The 15940-nt window shown below is 43.8% G+C and overlaps 1 protein-coding gene across 1 annotated transcript in view; it reads left to right on the top strand.

The window, feature by feature from the left end:
- Positions 1-15940, top strand: part of Dgki (diacylglycerol kinase iota) — a 421628-nt gene that overhangs the window by 277047 nt on the left and 128641 nt on the right. Inside the window, exon 21 of the mRNA XM_051174678.1 lies at positions 755-817. Within this exon, the coding sequence (XP_051030635.1) occupies positions 755-817 (63 nt within the window). The remainder of the gene's footprint in view (positions 1-754; positions 818-15940) is intronic.

Consider the following 15940-nt stretch of genomic DNA (forward strand, 5'->3'; position numbering starts at 1 on the left):
GAGGGTGATGCAGAATTGAGTGAGTCTGGGGTTTCAGCTTGTTAAACTGTGCAGCGCCTGTTTTCTGATAGCTTTGGGGATTCCCCTCCTGTTTATGTGTTTCACTTTGGTACATAGAATATGGGTGAAGTTAAGGCATCTGGGGGGTGAAAATGGAATTAAAAAAAAAAAAAAAAAAAAAAACTATGGCTAGAGTTTTTAGAAAGCCTCTGCTATTAGCCGAAGGAAACTCAAGGTGGTTGAGTCCGTTTTTTTTTTTTTCAAGATGGCTCTCAATGGCAAGGTACACGGATGACGTTAGCTCACCTCCTCAAGCAGGAGTCGGTGGTGCTAGCTTCCCACTCCAATGTGGAGGCCGGTGCCTCTGCCCTTGAGTTGTCCCGAATGTCCTGGAACAAAGGTGCCATTGACAATGAGTCCTGTGCGCACTGCCCACCCTCTCTCCTCGGCCCTGCGCTCCGTTTTGTGGCTTGCCTGGAGCTAGCTGCTTCTGTGTGTCCTGCTGGTTTCACTGCTATATCACCGGCTTCCCTGGATTATTTGATTATTTCCATGGCTGGCTTGATTTCCTTCTTAGTTTTACTTTTCGTTTGTTTGGCTTTGTTGCTTTTTGTTTTTCATCGCTGTTGGTGATGCGCTCATTTAATTTCCGTTTAAACTCTGTATGTCTCTCTTTTTCTCCCCGGCTTGTTCCTTGTTTGTCCACGCTGTCCTGCTGACTCTGTCTTCGCTGCCCATTCCCTGCTGCCTCTAGCATCCATCAGGTGCAAGCTGCGGACCTACGGCGAGTATCTGCTCCCCCCGGCTCCTTCACCATGTGAGTACAGCGCCATTCTGTTTTGACATTCTTTCCCCCAACTTCTCCTCCTCAGGGGTAGATCACCTGCGGCATCCCTTTCCTCCACAGGCCCGCTGCTCAGAGAAGGGGCCCACCTCACCCTAGATGCTCTCATACCCCTCGTTTTATGTGAAATGGAGCGGCAGAGCTCTTTGTGCTTTGTATGAACGCTCACACTATGCGTTTGCACTTTCATCTTTATGAGATGCTCAGGGCCCATGGTTTTGTGGGTTGGTGTAACAGTCTCTGCTAAGCGTCATGACTTTTCCAGAGTTTGATTCAACGGTTAGACCATATCGTTACAGATATGTTTGAGGAAGCATATGTTATGGCCCTAACATTATGTGTGGGGCTCATGTTTTTGTGCCAAAATTCCACAACTGTTACACAGTAATCAGTGACCCTGAGCAGTCACTGAGTGAGCAGAAATGTGTTATTGTGTGTATTTAGAGGTTTATGTCCAATGCACTCCAGGGTGTTTTCATTTTTTCTGGTGAAATTAGATAAACAAATGGAAATATTGGTTTTAGGAATTTTTTTTTGTGCTAAATACTGATTTGTCTTTCTTTCCTTGCCCCAAATAATATGTGTTACCTACTGTTTACCAAGCTTCAAGTACTATGCTAGGCACTTTGCGTCTGTTAAGTAATTTATTCTCAAGATGATACCATGCATAGGTAATAGTACTCTCTCCTCTGTATACATTTCCCAGGTCACAGAATAACAAGTCATAGGCTGAAATTCTAACTCACGTTGCCTTTCCACCTCTCTGGAGTCTGCGTATTCCTCTAGAATTCTCCCTTGATTGTTGCTATCAGAGTCCATCATAACTCACTGGAATTGACTATTGATGAATCTGTTATAGTTTATAAAATTTAATTTGGTTTGCATTACCTGAACTCTATCTGTGTATAACCCACACCAGACTTGGCCTACTTAAGGTGATTGGCAATTTGGTCTCATGAATCTCTGTGTTCCAGACCTATTTATTCACAGACCCTGACAGGGCATGGCGAAACCAAGCCATAGTTGGTTAGCCGGGTAAATGAGTAGGAAAATAAATATGTATGAGGAACTTTTGTAAAGTCTGAAATCTATTGGTACTGCAATAATCTTACAGATTCCCATTGATTAGAACTATGTATTAATTGAAGAATGCGTCTTTATTCGGCGGCTGAGTTCCAGGCACTGTTGCATGCCAGAGATCTAGTCGGTGATCAGCACAGCCACTTAGTGCCTGTATGGAGCACGAGGCTTCTAACTAAACAATCAAAACTCAATAGGGCAATGGTGTTTCATTCCCAATCTGCTGACACTTGCACGGTAACATTCTCCATTCTGTAGGCTCGTCGGTAAACGTGTCTTAAAAAAAAAAAATAAATAAAAACTGGCTGCCAGTCTTCGATCATGCTTTTCATGGCCCCACCGACAGAGATCAAAGAAATGAGGGTCTCAAGAACAGAATGGATGTGAGGGTGGCTGGCTCCCTGTCCCTAGAAGGGTTGTCTTGACACTGTAGCTATGGATCTTATGTGGGACTGTTTATTGTGGACTCTGGGAGTGGGTTGCTACAGGGAGGTGAATGGTATCCATTCCCATAGGTATAGCAGAAACTAGGTGTGGTGACTATAAAACTACAGCATTAATATGAAAATATTTCATGTCTGCCTCATACTGTTGCAGCATGTAGATATTGCTGCTTGGAATAACGTGTGGGAGCATTTGTGCAATAAAACTTAGGACCGCCTGGTGGAATATGGAAACCAGGTGGTAGACTCTCTCAAATAGAGCAAAGACATGGAGAGGACCCAAGCGCAGCGTTTCGTTTTGTACCTTCACATCACAAAGAGGCGGTGGCGTAGCCTTTTCTACCCTTGCTATTGGAGAGGTCCAGACATTCTCGGCTTGGTAACGGTGCTTTGATCCTGTGACAGCCCAGACACGGTGCCCTGAACTGAGCTGGCTTTGTTTTCTGATTCTCTCGGAACCTGTCTTAAACAGATGCTCTTTGGATCTTTGGAGGGGCCTCTCAGCTGCTCCTAAAGCTAACGCTGCCTCCTTGAAAGGGTCCGAAGCATCCTTTTCACTGGTTTCCTGGTAACTTTTTTAATGTGGGGATAAGCAGGAGAGACAATGGAGTTGTGCCATAAACTCAAATCCAAACACACACAATTTCAGCACTGTGGAATATTTTAAAGATTTATTTTTATTATTTGTAAATTGTGTTGTGTGAGTGTGTGTGTGTGTGTGTGTGTGTGGGTATGTGAGTGTGTGTGAGTGTGAGTGTGTGTGTGTGTGTAGGTATGTGCACATGAATGCAAGTGCCGATGGAGTTCAGAACTGGACGACAGGGTCCCCTGAAGCTGCAGTTCCAGTGGCTTTAAGCCACCCTGATGTGGGCACTGGGAACAGAACCCCTGCCCTCCACAAAAGCAGTATTTGTTCTCTCTCTCTCTCTCTCTCTCTCTCTCTCTCTCTCTCTCTCTCTCTCTCTCTCTCTCTCTCTCCATTCTGAGATCATTTACTCACAATACACAATACAATGGAAAATTATTAAGAACTTACGGGTTTATTTACCTTTTTGTTTTACATATCAACCCCAGTTCTCCCTCCCCTCATCTCGCTCCCCCTTTCCATCCACTCCTCAGAGGGGGTGTGGCCTCCCATGGGAAGTCAAGGAAGTCTGTACTGTCACCACAATGAAGCCTGGCCAAGGCCCTCCCTCCCCCCACCCCCGTGTCTAGGCTGAGCTGGGTATCTCCTCATAGGAAATGGGCTCCAAAAAGCCAGATCATGTACTAGGGATAGATCCTGGACCCACTGCCAGTGGCCCCACAAACTGGCCAAGCCACCCACTGTCACCCGCATTCAAGGGGTCTAGTTTGGTCCTATGTAGGTTATGCAGCTGTCAGTCGGGAGTTGGTGAGCTCTCACTAGCCTGGATCAGCTGTCTTTGTGGGTTTCCCCATCATGGTCCAGTCCAAGAGAGGGAGGAGTGACAATATGAGCAAAGAGGTCAAGACCATGTGGTTAGTTGTGGATCTCTGCATCTGCATCCATCACTTATCAGGAGATCTTGTCTTAGGTGCCAGACTCAAGCTCAGCTTCCTCACATAAGCGTTCCTAACCACCGAGTCATCTCTCCAGCTCCTAATGTTATGTAATGCTTTGATCTTAGGTGGCCCCATATGAATTGATGGATTTTAAACAAAAGCCTTTAATGCTCCATTCACTAAATAAGACAATGCTAAGCTGAGAATATTTGCATGCACATTTTCTACAATGTAGTTTGAAGAATTAGTAAGCTTTATGTGATTAAGCGTCTTCAAAGGGAAGTAGTCACTGAAAGGCACATACACGCTTTATTTCTTAAATTGTGAACAATAGTGCTAAAACCTTCAGCCACTTGCTCCCACTTAGCATCTGCTAAAAAAGCATATGAAGCCTCAAAATGAGGCTTTCTAGAATTCTTTCACCCTTTAGCACTGGGTTCTATTTCTTCCTTGATCTTCCAGCATAAAAATGAAATAATGTGATCCATGTATGTTTGACTCATCATTTTCATCTTTCAACACTATTTACTTCAGACACCAGATACTCTGGGGTCTTAAAGACATTGAGATCAAAAGGCTAAGTTCTGCCCTGGGGAAATGAACACACCAGCGGCAGGGCAGACCTAATTGAGTTGAGTACAGTGCAATTATAATACAGCAGGGCAGTAAGTAGAGTGATCGGAATTGTATTTTTATGTTGGCAACTGTGTACTGAGTATTTGCCACAGTTTGTTTTTGTTTTATTCCTATTTGAAATGAATATGCAGCAACATTGTTTCTTCCGGCACAGTGCGTGAGTTCTAAAGTAAGTGTAAATTACATCACCATCACCAGGACACAGATTAGTGTGTCACTGATTTTCCTCCACAGTGCTGCCCTGTGAACCACCCCACTGTCCTCAGTTACTCTCATCCCCCGACATCTGCCAGCCACTGATCACCTTAGGTTTGTGGCTTTGAGGATTCCACAGGTACAGAATCAAACAATGTGCAGCCCACTTCCGCTGGGCATAACGTCTTTCAGATTTATTCAAGTTGTCTTGTGGATGATCGGTCATTTGTTGGTTTTTATTTTTGAGCTGCATTCCAGCCCGTGGCTGTTTTCCATTCCACGACTGAAAGGTACCTGGATTGTTGCCAGGTTAAAATGGTTGTTAAGATGGCTCAAACCCCTAAGGAGTAGGTTTTGTATAAACAGAAGTTTTCGTTGCTTTAGGTTAAATGTCTGGAAATTAGGTGATTGGATCCACATGGCAAGAAGATTTGCTTTTCTTAATAGGAGAGCAAATGGAAAGCTGTTTTCAGAGTGGTTTTGCCATTTTGCCTTTCTGCCCGTGACGTATGACAGCTCTCATCATGCGGCATTGCTTCTGGTGTTCTGATGATGGTTGCACCATCAGTTTTGACCATTAACCTCTCTGCTGGAAGTATGGTTTTGCTATATGATAGTTTTCTTGTGTCCCCAAATGGCTAATCATACTGAATAAGAATCCACATTCTTACTCGTCATTTACTTACGTTCTTGGCAGATATTCAAGTCTTTTGGTTTTTGTTGGTTGTTTGGTTGGTTGCTTTCTGAGTGTGTCTCATATATCCCAGGCTGGCCTCCAACTCACCATATAGCCAAGGATGACCCTGAAATCCTGGTTCTTCTGCCTCTATATCTTGAGGGGTACAATTACAGCTGAGTTCCACCTGACAGGGTATATTTGATGCTGTGAATTAAACCCAGGGCTTTGTGTTTGTTAAGCAAGTGTTCTATTAACTTAGTTATGTCTGCAGCCCTTCGGTTACTTTTTAGTTGGCTGTCCGTTTTCTGCCTGTTGAATTTACATAAACTACATGTAGTACTTCTCCTTCTCTTCCTCCCTTGCTCCCTTCCTTCCTTTCTTTCTTTTTTCCTTCCTTCCTTTCTTCTGTACATCCCACTGAATCTAATTAGTGCCTGGACCCCAGGCCTTTCAAATATTATCTGTGTACACCTCTTGTATTTTCAATCTTACGATAATCCTTAGTAAAATGAAATCCTTTGTACAGCAAAAGGTTTTAATGATGACTAGGTGATCAGTTATTTTTACTTGCTTATTGTTTAAACATGTATTTTGCATTTTACATACCAACTGTGGTGGTATATTATTCATGATCTCATAAAGTCACTGAGGATCAGAATGCAAAGCCAGCCACACGAGTCAGCCATAGAGATGGGACAGTGGTGGCAAGCACTTCTAATTCCAGGACTCAGGAGACAGAGGCAGATGGCTCTCTGTGAGCTCAGGGCCACCCTGGGTGACATGCAAGTGAATCAGTTTAAAGAGAATCAGAGCTCATGCCGTTAATCTCAGCACTAGAGAGAATATGAGGAGCTCAGCGCATTCTCAGGAACAGCCTGAGATTTGGTGGAGAGCAGTGTCTGGAGATGCAACCTGAGATTCAGTCTGAGCATTAGTAGAGGTGAGAACTCTCAAGCGGCTGGCTGCTTTGCTTTTCTGATCTTCAGCTTGAACCCCAATATCTGTCTCTTGGTTTTCATTATTCATGTTACCAACAACCCCAGTTCCCCCTCCCTCCTCTTCTCCTGTCCCCCCACCTCATCCCTTCCCACCCCCTTCTACTCCTCGAAGTGGGTTAAGTTAACAAAGTGTGGCATACTAAGTTGAGGCAGGACCAAGTCCCTCCCGCTGTGTCAAAGTTGAGCAAGTCATTCCACCATAAGGAAGGGGCTCCAAAAACCCAGTTCATGCCCCTGGGACAGGTCTTGGTGCAGCTGCCAGGGACACTCCTCAACAGATCAAGCCACATAACTGTCACTGACCTTCAGAGGGCCAAGTTCCACCCCATGCAGTTTCCCTGGCTGTCAGTCTGTAGTCCACGAGCTCCCAATAGCTTGGCTCAGCTGTCTCTCTGGTTTTCCCCATCATGGCCTTTACCTCTCTTGTTCATATGATCCCTTCTCCCTCTCTTCAACTGAACTCCTTCTGCTCATATTGAGTTCATTTTGTTTAATATTGTTCTAGCACCTTAAAGAATTTGAGTATGTTTCTTTTTCTTTGTTTCTTTCTTTTTTTTTCTGTTCTCCCATTGGTTGACAAGTCCATACCATGTCACCAGTATAAGATCCCGGCAGGCAGGGTCTATCTTCTGGCTTCTTAAAGTCGATAACCAGATGCTTAGGTTGACATTCGCATAGATGCAGTCTGGCACAATGCCCTTGAATGCATCACACAGGAACTTTTATGAAGCTACTTTTTGAGCTCCTTCCTCTGGGAGGTCATTCCTCTGTTGTTCTTCAACCAGAAAATTAAAGCTCCAGTTACTTCGCTATGATAGTGTCTCCTGCAATGCTGTTTGTGCCTAGTACTGTGACAGAGAGAGAGAGAAAGAGAAGCCATGAAAGTTGATTGCACCCTCTGGGCATCACAGTTCCTGAGATCAGAAAGGAAACCCTGTTCTTAAAGTTAGTAGTCTTAGCTACCCCAAGGCCTTTGTCATGATGACTCTCCGTGCAGTGAAACAGCCCAAATCCCAAGTGTGACTGAATGGGGAGGGGGAGTGGAAAAAACCAAAATCAAAACCAAAACAAAGGCTTTTTTTCTCTCAGTGACTCAGAATTCTGAGGCGTCCCTTTCTTGGACTCAGGGCAGAGCCCAGGCTTTCTCCCAGAACTATCCCTACCTGTACCCGATACACACTCTCCTCCCGGTAGACGCTGCTGGAGTCTAGCTCTGGTCTGCAGGAGGGAGACAGTGGGGGACCTCACTGTTAGGAGGAAGAAAGTCTGCATTCTGACCTTTATCTCCAGTCTGTTGCTGGTTTTCTTTCCAATTCCCTTATGGTTGCTTTTGCTTTGCATAGTTAGGGGAAAGGATGATGTAGAGCCCTCCATCCATATGATCCCCTGGGCCACCATCCCACATCTGGAGCATCTCCAGTGCACAGGTCCATTGTCCCGTGTCTTTCCTTATTACCACTTTAACTTCTCAGCACATGCCCCAGCTCACGGCAACAAAGCATCTCTGCAGATGCCAGGGCGTCCTAACTACCACAGACATACACCACTTGTAATGTATGTAGAGAAGGGGAAATGTTGTCACTACTCCATTCTTTTAAGGGTCTGTTCTGGGTTAGATTTAAGAGTTCCATGGTTGAAAAGCTGCAGATGCAGAACTGAGATCCTGCAGTCTTCATGACTGAAGCAGACAGACCACCCATCTGCGGGTTAATGTCTGCGTGCCTCTGGTAGGGGAGGTCCACTGGTCTCTGCAACTTATTAGAAAATACTGTAGTTGTCTCCTTCATCCAGTCACATTAAAGGCTTTCCTGGCATCTCCTTAACCTTGTGTGGTTCATTATACCACATCTGCCTGGCCTGTTTATATAATCCCAACCCTCTAATTATAATGTAAGATGTGGGATTGGAAGGTAGGCATTCTACAGAAAACCTTTTCATTTTTTCCTTTTCTTTTTTTCTTTTCTTTCCTTTTCTTCTTTCCTTCCTTCCTTCCTTTCTTTTTCTTTTGATAAAATCTGTTACTTCACCAAGGGTGGTATCAGGAACACTGTTGAAAGATACCTACATGCTTGCCTTTGTAAACTGTGAAGCTTGCCTTTAGTGTAGAAGGATGGGCCCTCAGAAGGATAGAAAATGATAGAAAATGAACAAACCTTAATGGGGGGGTCTCAGGGTGAATGGCCCTCACACACCAGCAGAGCTTCTAGAAGGGTCTGAGACAGAAAATATACAGATTCAGATGTGTGGGGTCTAAAATTGGCATCATATTTTCTGGCTCCAAAGGCCAGTTTTGAGGATACTAAAAGATTTAGGCACCCTGTGTTCAGATTGTTTGCTCACAATTGGTACATTTATTATATCCTAGTACACTTACCCTTTCAAGAGTAGGAATGTCAATACTTTTCCTTGTAATTTTAGTGAGCCTACATTACTTTTACAGAAGTAAAAGGAGCCAAGTGGTTGCCGTTTGGAAAAATCAGGTGAGAAACAGCTGTTTATAGACTTGAAAGAAGCTAGATCCCAGGGTCAGATGGTGAGATGGGGTTAGTTTCACAGTCACTGGAGAGCAAAGCCATTTAACCCAAAGGATCTGCCAAGCTTTGGCAGTCCCCAGCCTTTCCTTTCTGTCTCTCCCACACACTCTCATTTTCTGTTTCCTGACTAGTCACTTCACTCCACTGTCTCCCGTTTCTTGATTCCTTTTCTTGTACTCTGCCACTCTTCCCTGCCATATGGTGGTTCATGTGACAGACATGCTAAGTGGAAAATTATGAGGGAAAAGCAAGTAAGGCGAAATCTGGCTTTATGTTGGACTGCTTCCAAACCAATGTCCAAGCTGCAACTCAACAGTCTTCTTGGGTTTTTATGTCCTGCAGGTTTCCCTGGAGCTCCTTCCCCCTGTCAGGGACAAGGGTAGGGCAAGGGAAGTAGGGCCAGAGCACAGGTCTCTGGCTGAAGCATGTCCCTGCTAACCTGACACTCCTCCTCCCCCACAGCAGCATGCTTCTGACCGAAGCATCTGGCTACATCTGTCTTTGTCATACAACATGGGCCATGGATTCGTTATCCTTTTGTATTTTTTTAAGACAATTTTTAAAATGCATTTAATCCTTGGGATTCCCACCGGCCATGAAGTCAAGGCATAACTCTAAATCCCATTAAAATTGGCCCCCAAAAGGAGACACCAACAAGATCAGTCGTGGGACTGAAGGGTCATTTTTTGGTTCAGGGTACTGAGCAGGAGGCTAGGTTCTGTACTGCCTTGGAAAATATAGTTCAAGTCTTATCATGCTGTCTGTGGGAACCCATGTGGATTTTACAAGTTGGCCATGTACTTACATGGGGTCAAGCATTGTGTTGTGATTAGCTTAGCGCAGTGACTACACTGTGTAAGTAATTACTGCTGAGCTTCTTTCATAGACGAAGAGAAATGGTAGGAAGCATGCTTTCTAACATGCTCTGAGTCCACAAAGTTAGGGTTAAAACACAGGCCTATCTGCTTTGAGGAGAGTGCTTGAGCCTTTGAATTCTGTCATCAATACCAACTCTGGTTATTTCTATTGTATTTTAATCAAATTTACCACATAAGCTTTGAGAAGGAAGAAAAGTGGATGGATGTAAGTTACCAAGGATTCGGTTTTACACATTTTAGATGTTTGGTTCTTTATTAAAGTTGAGGTTTCAAGTGTTGTTATAAGAAAAGGTTTGGAAGGGTACCCAGTTAAATTCTAGCATAACTGAAGAATTTGGAAACTCTTAGAAGGGCTAGTGACTGTTTCCAGTCAGCATAGGCTTAGCGGAATGGCCATGCTTCCTCTTGCGGTGAGGGTGACATCAGGCTCTCCAGGAAGGGCCTTGCATACTTCCTCCTGCAGTGAGGGTCAGCATCAGGCTACCAGGAAGGGCTATGCATGCTTCCTCCTGCGGTGAGGGTCAGCATCAGGCTACCAGGAAGGGCTATGCATGCTTTCTCCTGCGGTGAGGGTCAGCATCAGGCTACCGGGAAGGGCCATGCTGCTTTTTGCAGCGAGGGCTGGCTTTTATGCTCTCCTATTACAGAGGTCAGTACTGGACTCAGGAACCAGTATGCTTATGTAAAAGGCCCAGTGCATTAAGGATTCCCTGGATGTTGAAAATTATATCACGTTGCTTTTAAAATTTATATTTATAGATGAAATATTCATGCCTATGTAGGTGGATGTACAATCTTTAGAATCAGCACTTTTTATTAATAGAGTTCACTTCAAGGGTAAGGTGACTATTTGTAGATGGTTTTGCTGGCCTGGGTGTGCAGGGAATCAGGGACCACTGTCAAAGTCATCTTTGACATAAGAGAGAGTCCTTGGAAATATTTCTGAATCATACATGCTCTTAAGTATATTTATTGGGTAACAGAAAAGGAGTCAGAATGATTTACATGTATATTTTGGGGAAAATGTTTTTTGTATTGTTTGTTTTGAGTTTTATTGTGCACATGTTTGGCAATCAGAGGGCATTGTGGGAATTAATTTCCTCCTTTTGCAATATGGGTTCCAGGAACTGAGCCCAGATGGTCAGGCTTGTTAGCAAGTGCCCTTACCCCTCACTGAGCCTTCTTGCTGGCCCTAACAAAAATAATCTCTGGAATATAAAATAATTTAGGACTGGGAGATGCAGCTCAGTGAGGGAGTGATTAGCTAGCACGCACAAGAACCCGTATTTGATTCCCCTGTACCATAAAGAAGGGAAAACAAATGTAAATCTCTGGCCTTTAAAAACAATAAAAGGTTGGTGAACACAAAGTCATGGTTTCAGTTTTTTCTGCCTAGCACATCCCTGGCAGGAGAAGTGGAAATTGGGGGCTGGAGAGCTGTAACAGGGATGTGTGGCATGCTGCTAGAAGGTGTTTGTGGAGCTGTCTTTACACTTGGGAGAGTGAAGTTTTCCATCTTGTCACTATAGTGGTGTGTGTTTGTGTGTGTGTGTGTGTGTGTGTGTGTGTGTGCGCGCGCGTGCGCGCGCACGCGCGTGCATGTGTGTAAATATGTATATTTGTTAATTCTGACTGTGGGATTGAACTGAGTAAGTAGGCCCTCGATGCATTTGATTGACATCTGTATGATTTTTCTTGGGCTTCCTTAATGGGCGGAGCAATGGAAGCCACAGAATTGTGTTTATCATAGTTCAGGAGGTTGAACCACCAAGCCAAGGTGAAGCCAAAGCTGGCTTCTGAACCCTGTCTCTCAGACTTGGAGATGGCTGTCTCCTTCCTGTGCTTTCTACAAGATCCCTTCTTCCTTAAAGAAAACGGTCAAATGTGCTTGATTCTGCCGTCATGATCTTATTTTTTTACTTTATTTCCTGATATAGTACCTATTCTCTGCATATTCCAAGTCATATGCTGAGACACTAGGGATGGTATTATGCATCAGTGGGGGTGGGGTGGGGTGGGGGGCAGACCGCTTGCAGCAGCATCATACTAAATACATCATTTAGCTCTTGAAAATATTTTTTATTAAAGGGCGTAGAGAGGGATGAAGGAAATGGCCCTTTTATGTAAGCATGTTTTCAGAGTTCATTACATGGGTTCAGAGTGAGGTTGTTGGCCTACCTCCAGATTAATTTTCTATAAAAATAAAGTGCCTGAGCAAGAGATGCCTTAAATTCAGTTCAAATTTGAACTTCTAATACATTATTGTAATAAAACAACCATGAAATGGCTTCAGACTGTAAATGGAAAGGGAAGGATTCATTCTGATCATCTCCATGAACAACAGATTTATTTATAAATGGATTCCCCACCCAGAAAAGCTCTCTCTAGGATGTCACAACTGTATTACTGCGTTCAAGAACAAAAGAGCCTCATTCCACCCTCTGCCCCAGCACTGTGATAGTAGCTGATGTCTTCTGACATGCATAGCAACAAGGGCACAGCGACATCAGTTTGTTTTGAGCAGTCCAGAGCCTGCTTTTGTTGGGTTTGGATACTGACATGGTGATGAGCCACCAGGCACATTTCCCTTGTAAGAGAGTTTGAGTTTAATTACATTGATTCAGTTGAGCCTTCCTGGTCCTGTCATAACACCTTGAAACCCTTGCGTGAAGTGAAAGGGGTGCATTATTTTAAACGGCATAAAAAGCAAAATAAATAAATAAATAAATATGCTGGCTGATGCATCTACACTGAGCATTCAAGACTTGGGCATGCAATCGTGAGCCTGAAGCAAAGAAATAAGTCAAAACAAAGAAGACAGAACATGGCTCCCAACTAGCAAAACACAGTAAATGTGTAGAAGTTTCTTTGATGGATTATTTTTAAAGTTTATAAATATGTTTATAAAACACTTTGTGGGTCGATGAGATGGCCCAATGCCAAGCATGCCTGATGAGCTGAGTTCACTCCCTAGAACCCATATAAGGTAGGAAGAGGGGACAAAATTTCGGCACACACCGAAAAATATGTAAGGAAACAAATAAATTCTAGCATACATAAAATATTTATGGGTACTCTTAAGCCACTTAAGAAAATGTTTCTTATGCAAGTTTTAAATTAATTTTGTCAGTTTTATTAGCTACTTTTCCCATTGCTTTAGTCAAATGCCTGACAGAAAGCAGCTTAGGAGAGGGAAGGTTTACTCTGGCTCACAGATGAGGGCGCAGCCTATCATGGTGAGGAAGGAGAGGAAGGAAGGGCACCTAGAGCATCTGTCAAGTTGTGGCTGGAGGAGTATCCGTCTGTTTGCTCACATCTGGGCAGTTTGAAAACAGGAAGAGGAGAGCCGGTGGTCATCTGGCTCCCTCCTTTTCCACGTTTTATTGAGATTTGGCCCTGGCCCGTGAGCTGTTGGCACCCACTTCAGGGTAGATAGATCTTCCTTTCTCAGTCCTTTCTGGAAACACATTCACAGACCCACCCTAGAATCCTAAGACATTCTGTAGTGACCAGGAACTGTCTGTTCCATGGATGTGTTTCCTAAGGTGGAAATGACTTTGGCCTGATAAGTTAAGACACACAGGGACTTAATTCTGCCCCTGCTTCAGTTTCCACTGTTATTGTCTTATTTCCTATTGTGGTTATTACAAAACTTTAATTTTAATTTCCATATAGCATATTTTGATCATGTTCTTTCCCTACCTTAACTTCTCCCAGATCCTCCACCTCTTGGTTTGCTGTTATTTATTTTATTTCTTTCTGCTTTACTTTTCATGGTCCATTCTCTCCTTCTACCATGTGGATTTCTGGGACTGATCTCTGGTTTGATGGAAAATGTGTTCACTGTGTGGCTGTGTATCTCTCAGGCGATTCTGAAGCCAGTCAAGTGGACAGTGGAGATCACTCATCACATCTGGCCAGTACTGACTTCTCATTTTTTTTTCCATCTGGAATAAAGCAGGGATGATTATCCAGATCAAGCCTCTTTCCCAGGAAAGCAAATGCAATGTGTGGTTCTCGGGGTCTCATTCCAATAGGGGCATGCAATGCAGTGTACACATTCCAAGCTTGCATGGCCCAAAGGGCCGAAAGGATAGCTCTATGAGTCACTCTTTTATTATTATAGCAAAAGTTTAGGGCAGGGTAACATAGAGAAAATATCTTTTTATCTTTTTTAATTTTTAGCTCACCGCTTCAGAGGCTAACTGTTGAAAAACAGCCTAGCACGGGCTTCGGTGAGACTGGCCTGGGCTGCCTTACTTCATGCAGACCATGCAGGTGTGAGAGTGGATGAGAGGTCACTTCACCAAACAGGAAGGGCTGAAAAGCCCCGGAGTCCTGCGATCCCTTCCAAAGCCAATGCTCTTACTTAGCTGACCCTTAACTACTCTTATCATGGCCATATCGCATGCTCAGTAGGAAAAACACATTGCAATGTTTGTATTGATTTTTGCTCTGTTAATTGCTTCGTGTTTCTTGACAGTTGCTCTTGTTATTTTGATGGACCATTATAATCATAAACAAACAAACCTGAAGTTTTTTTTTTATTTTCCCCCTGTTGGTTTGTGTATGAAATAAGTGCTGCAATGATATAAATACGGCAGTTTCTTTTGCCTGATTTTCTCGGTACATTCCTTTAAATAACAATTCTCAGTTCACCCAAGGACTTTGAGAAGTTGCAATGGGGCATGCATGTCTGTATTTTTCACCTCAATCCCAGCGCTCTTCCTGTCACGTGTGGAAGGGCACGCATTTTTTCTTCTTCTGTGAAATGACATTTTTAAAACTGTGCCTATCATGGCACTTCCCCTATATTCCTCTCCAATAAACAGAACTCAGTTTGTCAGCTGTGAATACAATAGAACAGGGTAATGAATCAGTCTGAGATTGTAAACCCATGTGACACTTTGCTAAACAGACATTGAATCCTGACACAGAAAACGTCTGTCTTCCTGAGCACAGGAAAGCTACGGTCGTCCTCATGGCTTCTGGGTCCCATTATGTCTCCCAGCTCCTTCCCAAGAACTCCTTCTTCCCATGGTCCTCCCTCCAGCAAAGTAACCCTCCCTGCTGTTACAGGCTGCGGTCCTAATGGTACCTCAAGCCAGCACTGTACGCTAGAATCCTAAGACATTCTGTAGTGACCAGGAACTGTCTCTTCCATGGATGTGTTTCCTAAGGTGGAAATGACTTTGGCCTGATAAGTTAAGACACACAGGGACTTAATTCTGCCCCTGCTTCAGTCCGCCCCGCTGTTATTGTCCTATTTCCTATTGTGGTTATTACAAAACTTTAATTTTAATTTCCATTGGTTTATATTCATTGTGTGTGCTATCGAGTCGCATAAGGACATTTTCATTCTGTAATGCACCTTGAGCATACAAGTATATAATATATTGTTCCCAACCACTCTTTATTCTAGCTACTCAAATCTGCAGAACTTTATCACACACACACACACACACACACACACACACACACACACACCCACACACACACACACACACCTGTCCTCATTCCGAGTGTGTTTGCCTCCCATCATGGCATTACCTCGGTGCTCATGCTCTTTGAACATGGACCATTATATGTCCACGTGAGACAGACATTTCCCCTTGAAACTTGTCATCTTTAATTGCAAGCATAACAGCTAGCAGGACCAAGAGACTCGACCGCCCCCCGCCATGAGAATTAAGTTTGTAGATGGTATCTGATCACAGGTAGAGATTCTTCACCACTTACTTGATAGCTGCTAACATGTTAAAAGCATATCATACATTGTGAGAGATAGAAGCATGGCTGTAGGTAGTATCCTGGCCCCAAGGCACTCATGTGGGAGGAAGCAAAATCATCTTGTCCTGGCCATGTTTTCATTTCAAACAGTGGGCAGTGGGATAGTGCTTTTAGCTGCAGGGAGCTCCTCTAGGTTCAGGGTGACGTGGTGGTTTTGTCTGCGGTAAGTTTGGTGGATGGAACAGAGAAGCATGGACATTAGAAAGATGTTTACAAGAGAAGGAGAGGCACAGGAGAGAGCAGAGTTTACCCAAAGGGTAGGTGGGAAGTCAGAAGACAGCTTCCAGCAGGAGTTCAAAAGAAAGAGAGGTTCTTGTGGGAGAGCTAGCCAGTGTGGAA

The sequence above is a fragment of the Phodopus roborovskii genome, unplaced genomic scaffold, assembly GCF_943737965.1.
Source record: "Phodopus roborovskii unplaced genomic scaffold, PHOROB, whole genome shotgun sequence".
NCBI lineage: Eukaryota > Metazoa > Chordata > Mammalia > Rodentia > Cricetidae > Phodopus > Phodopus roborovskii.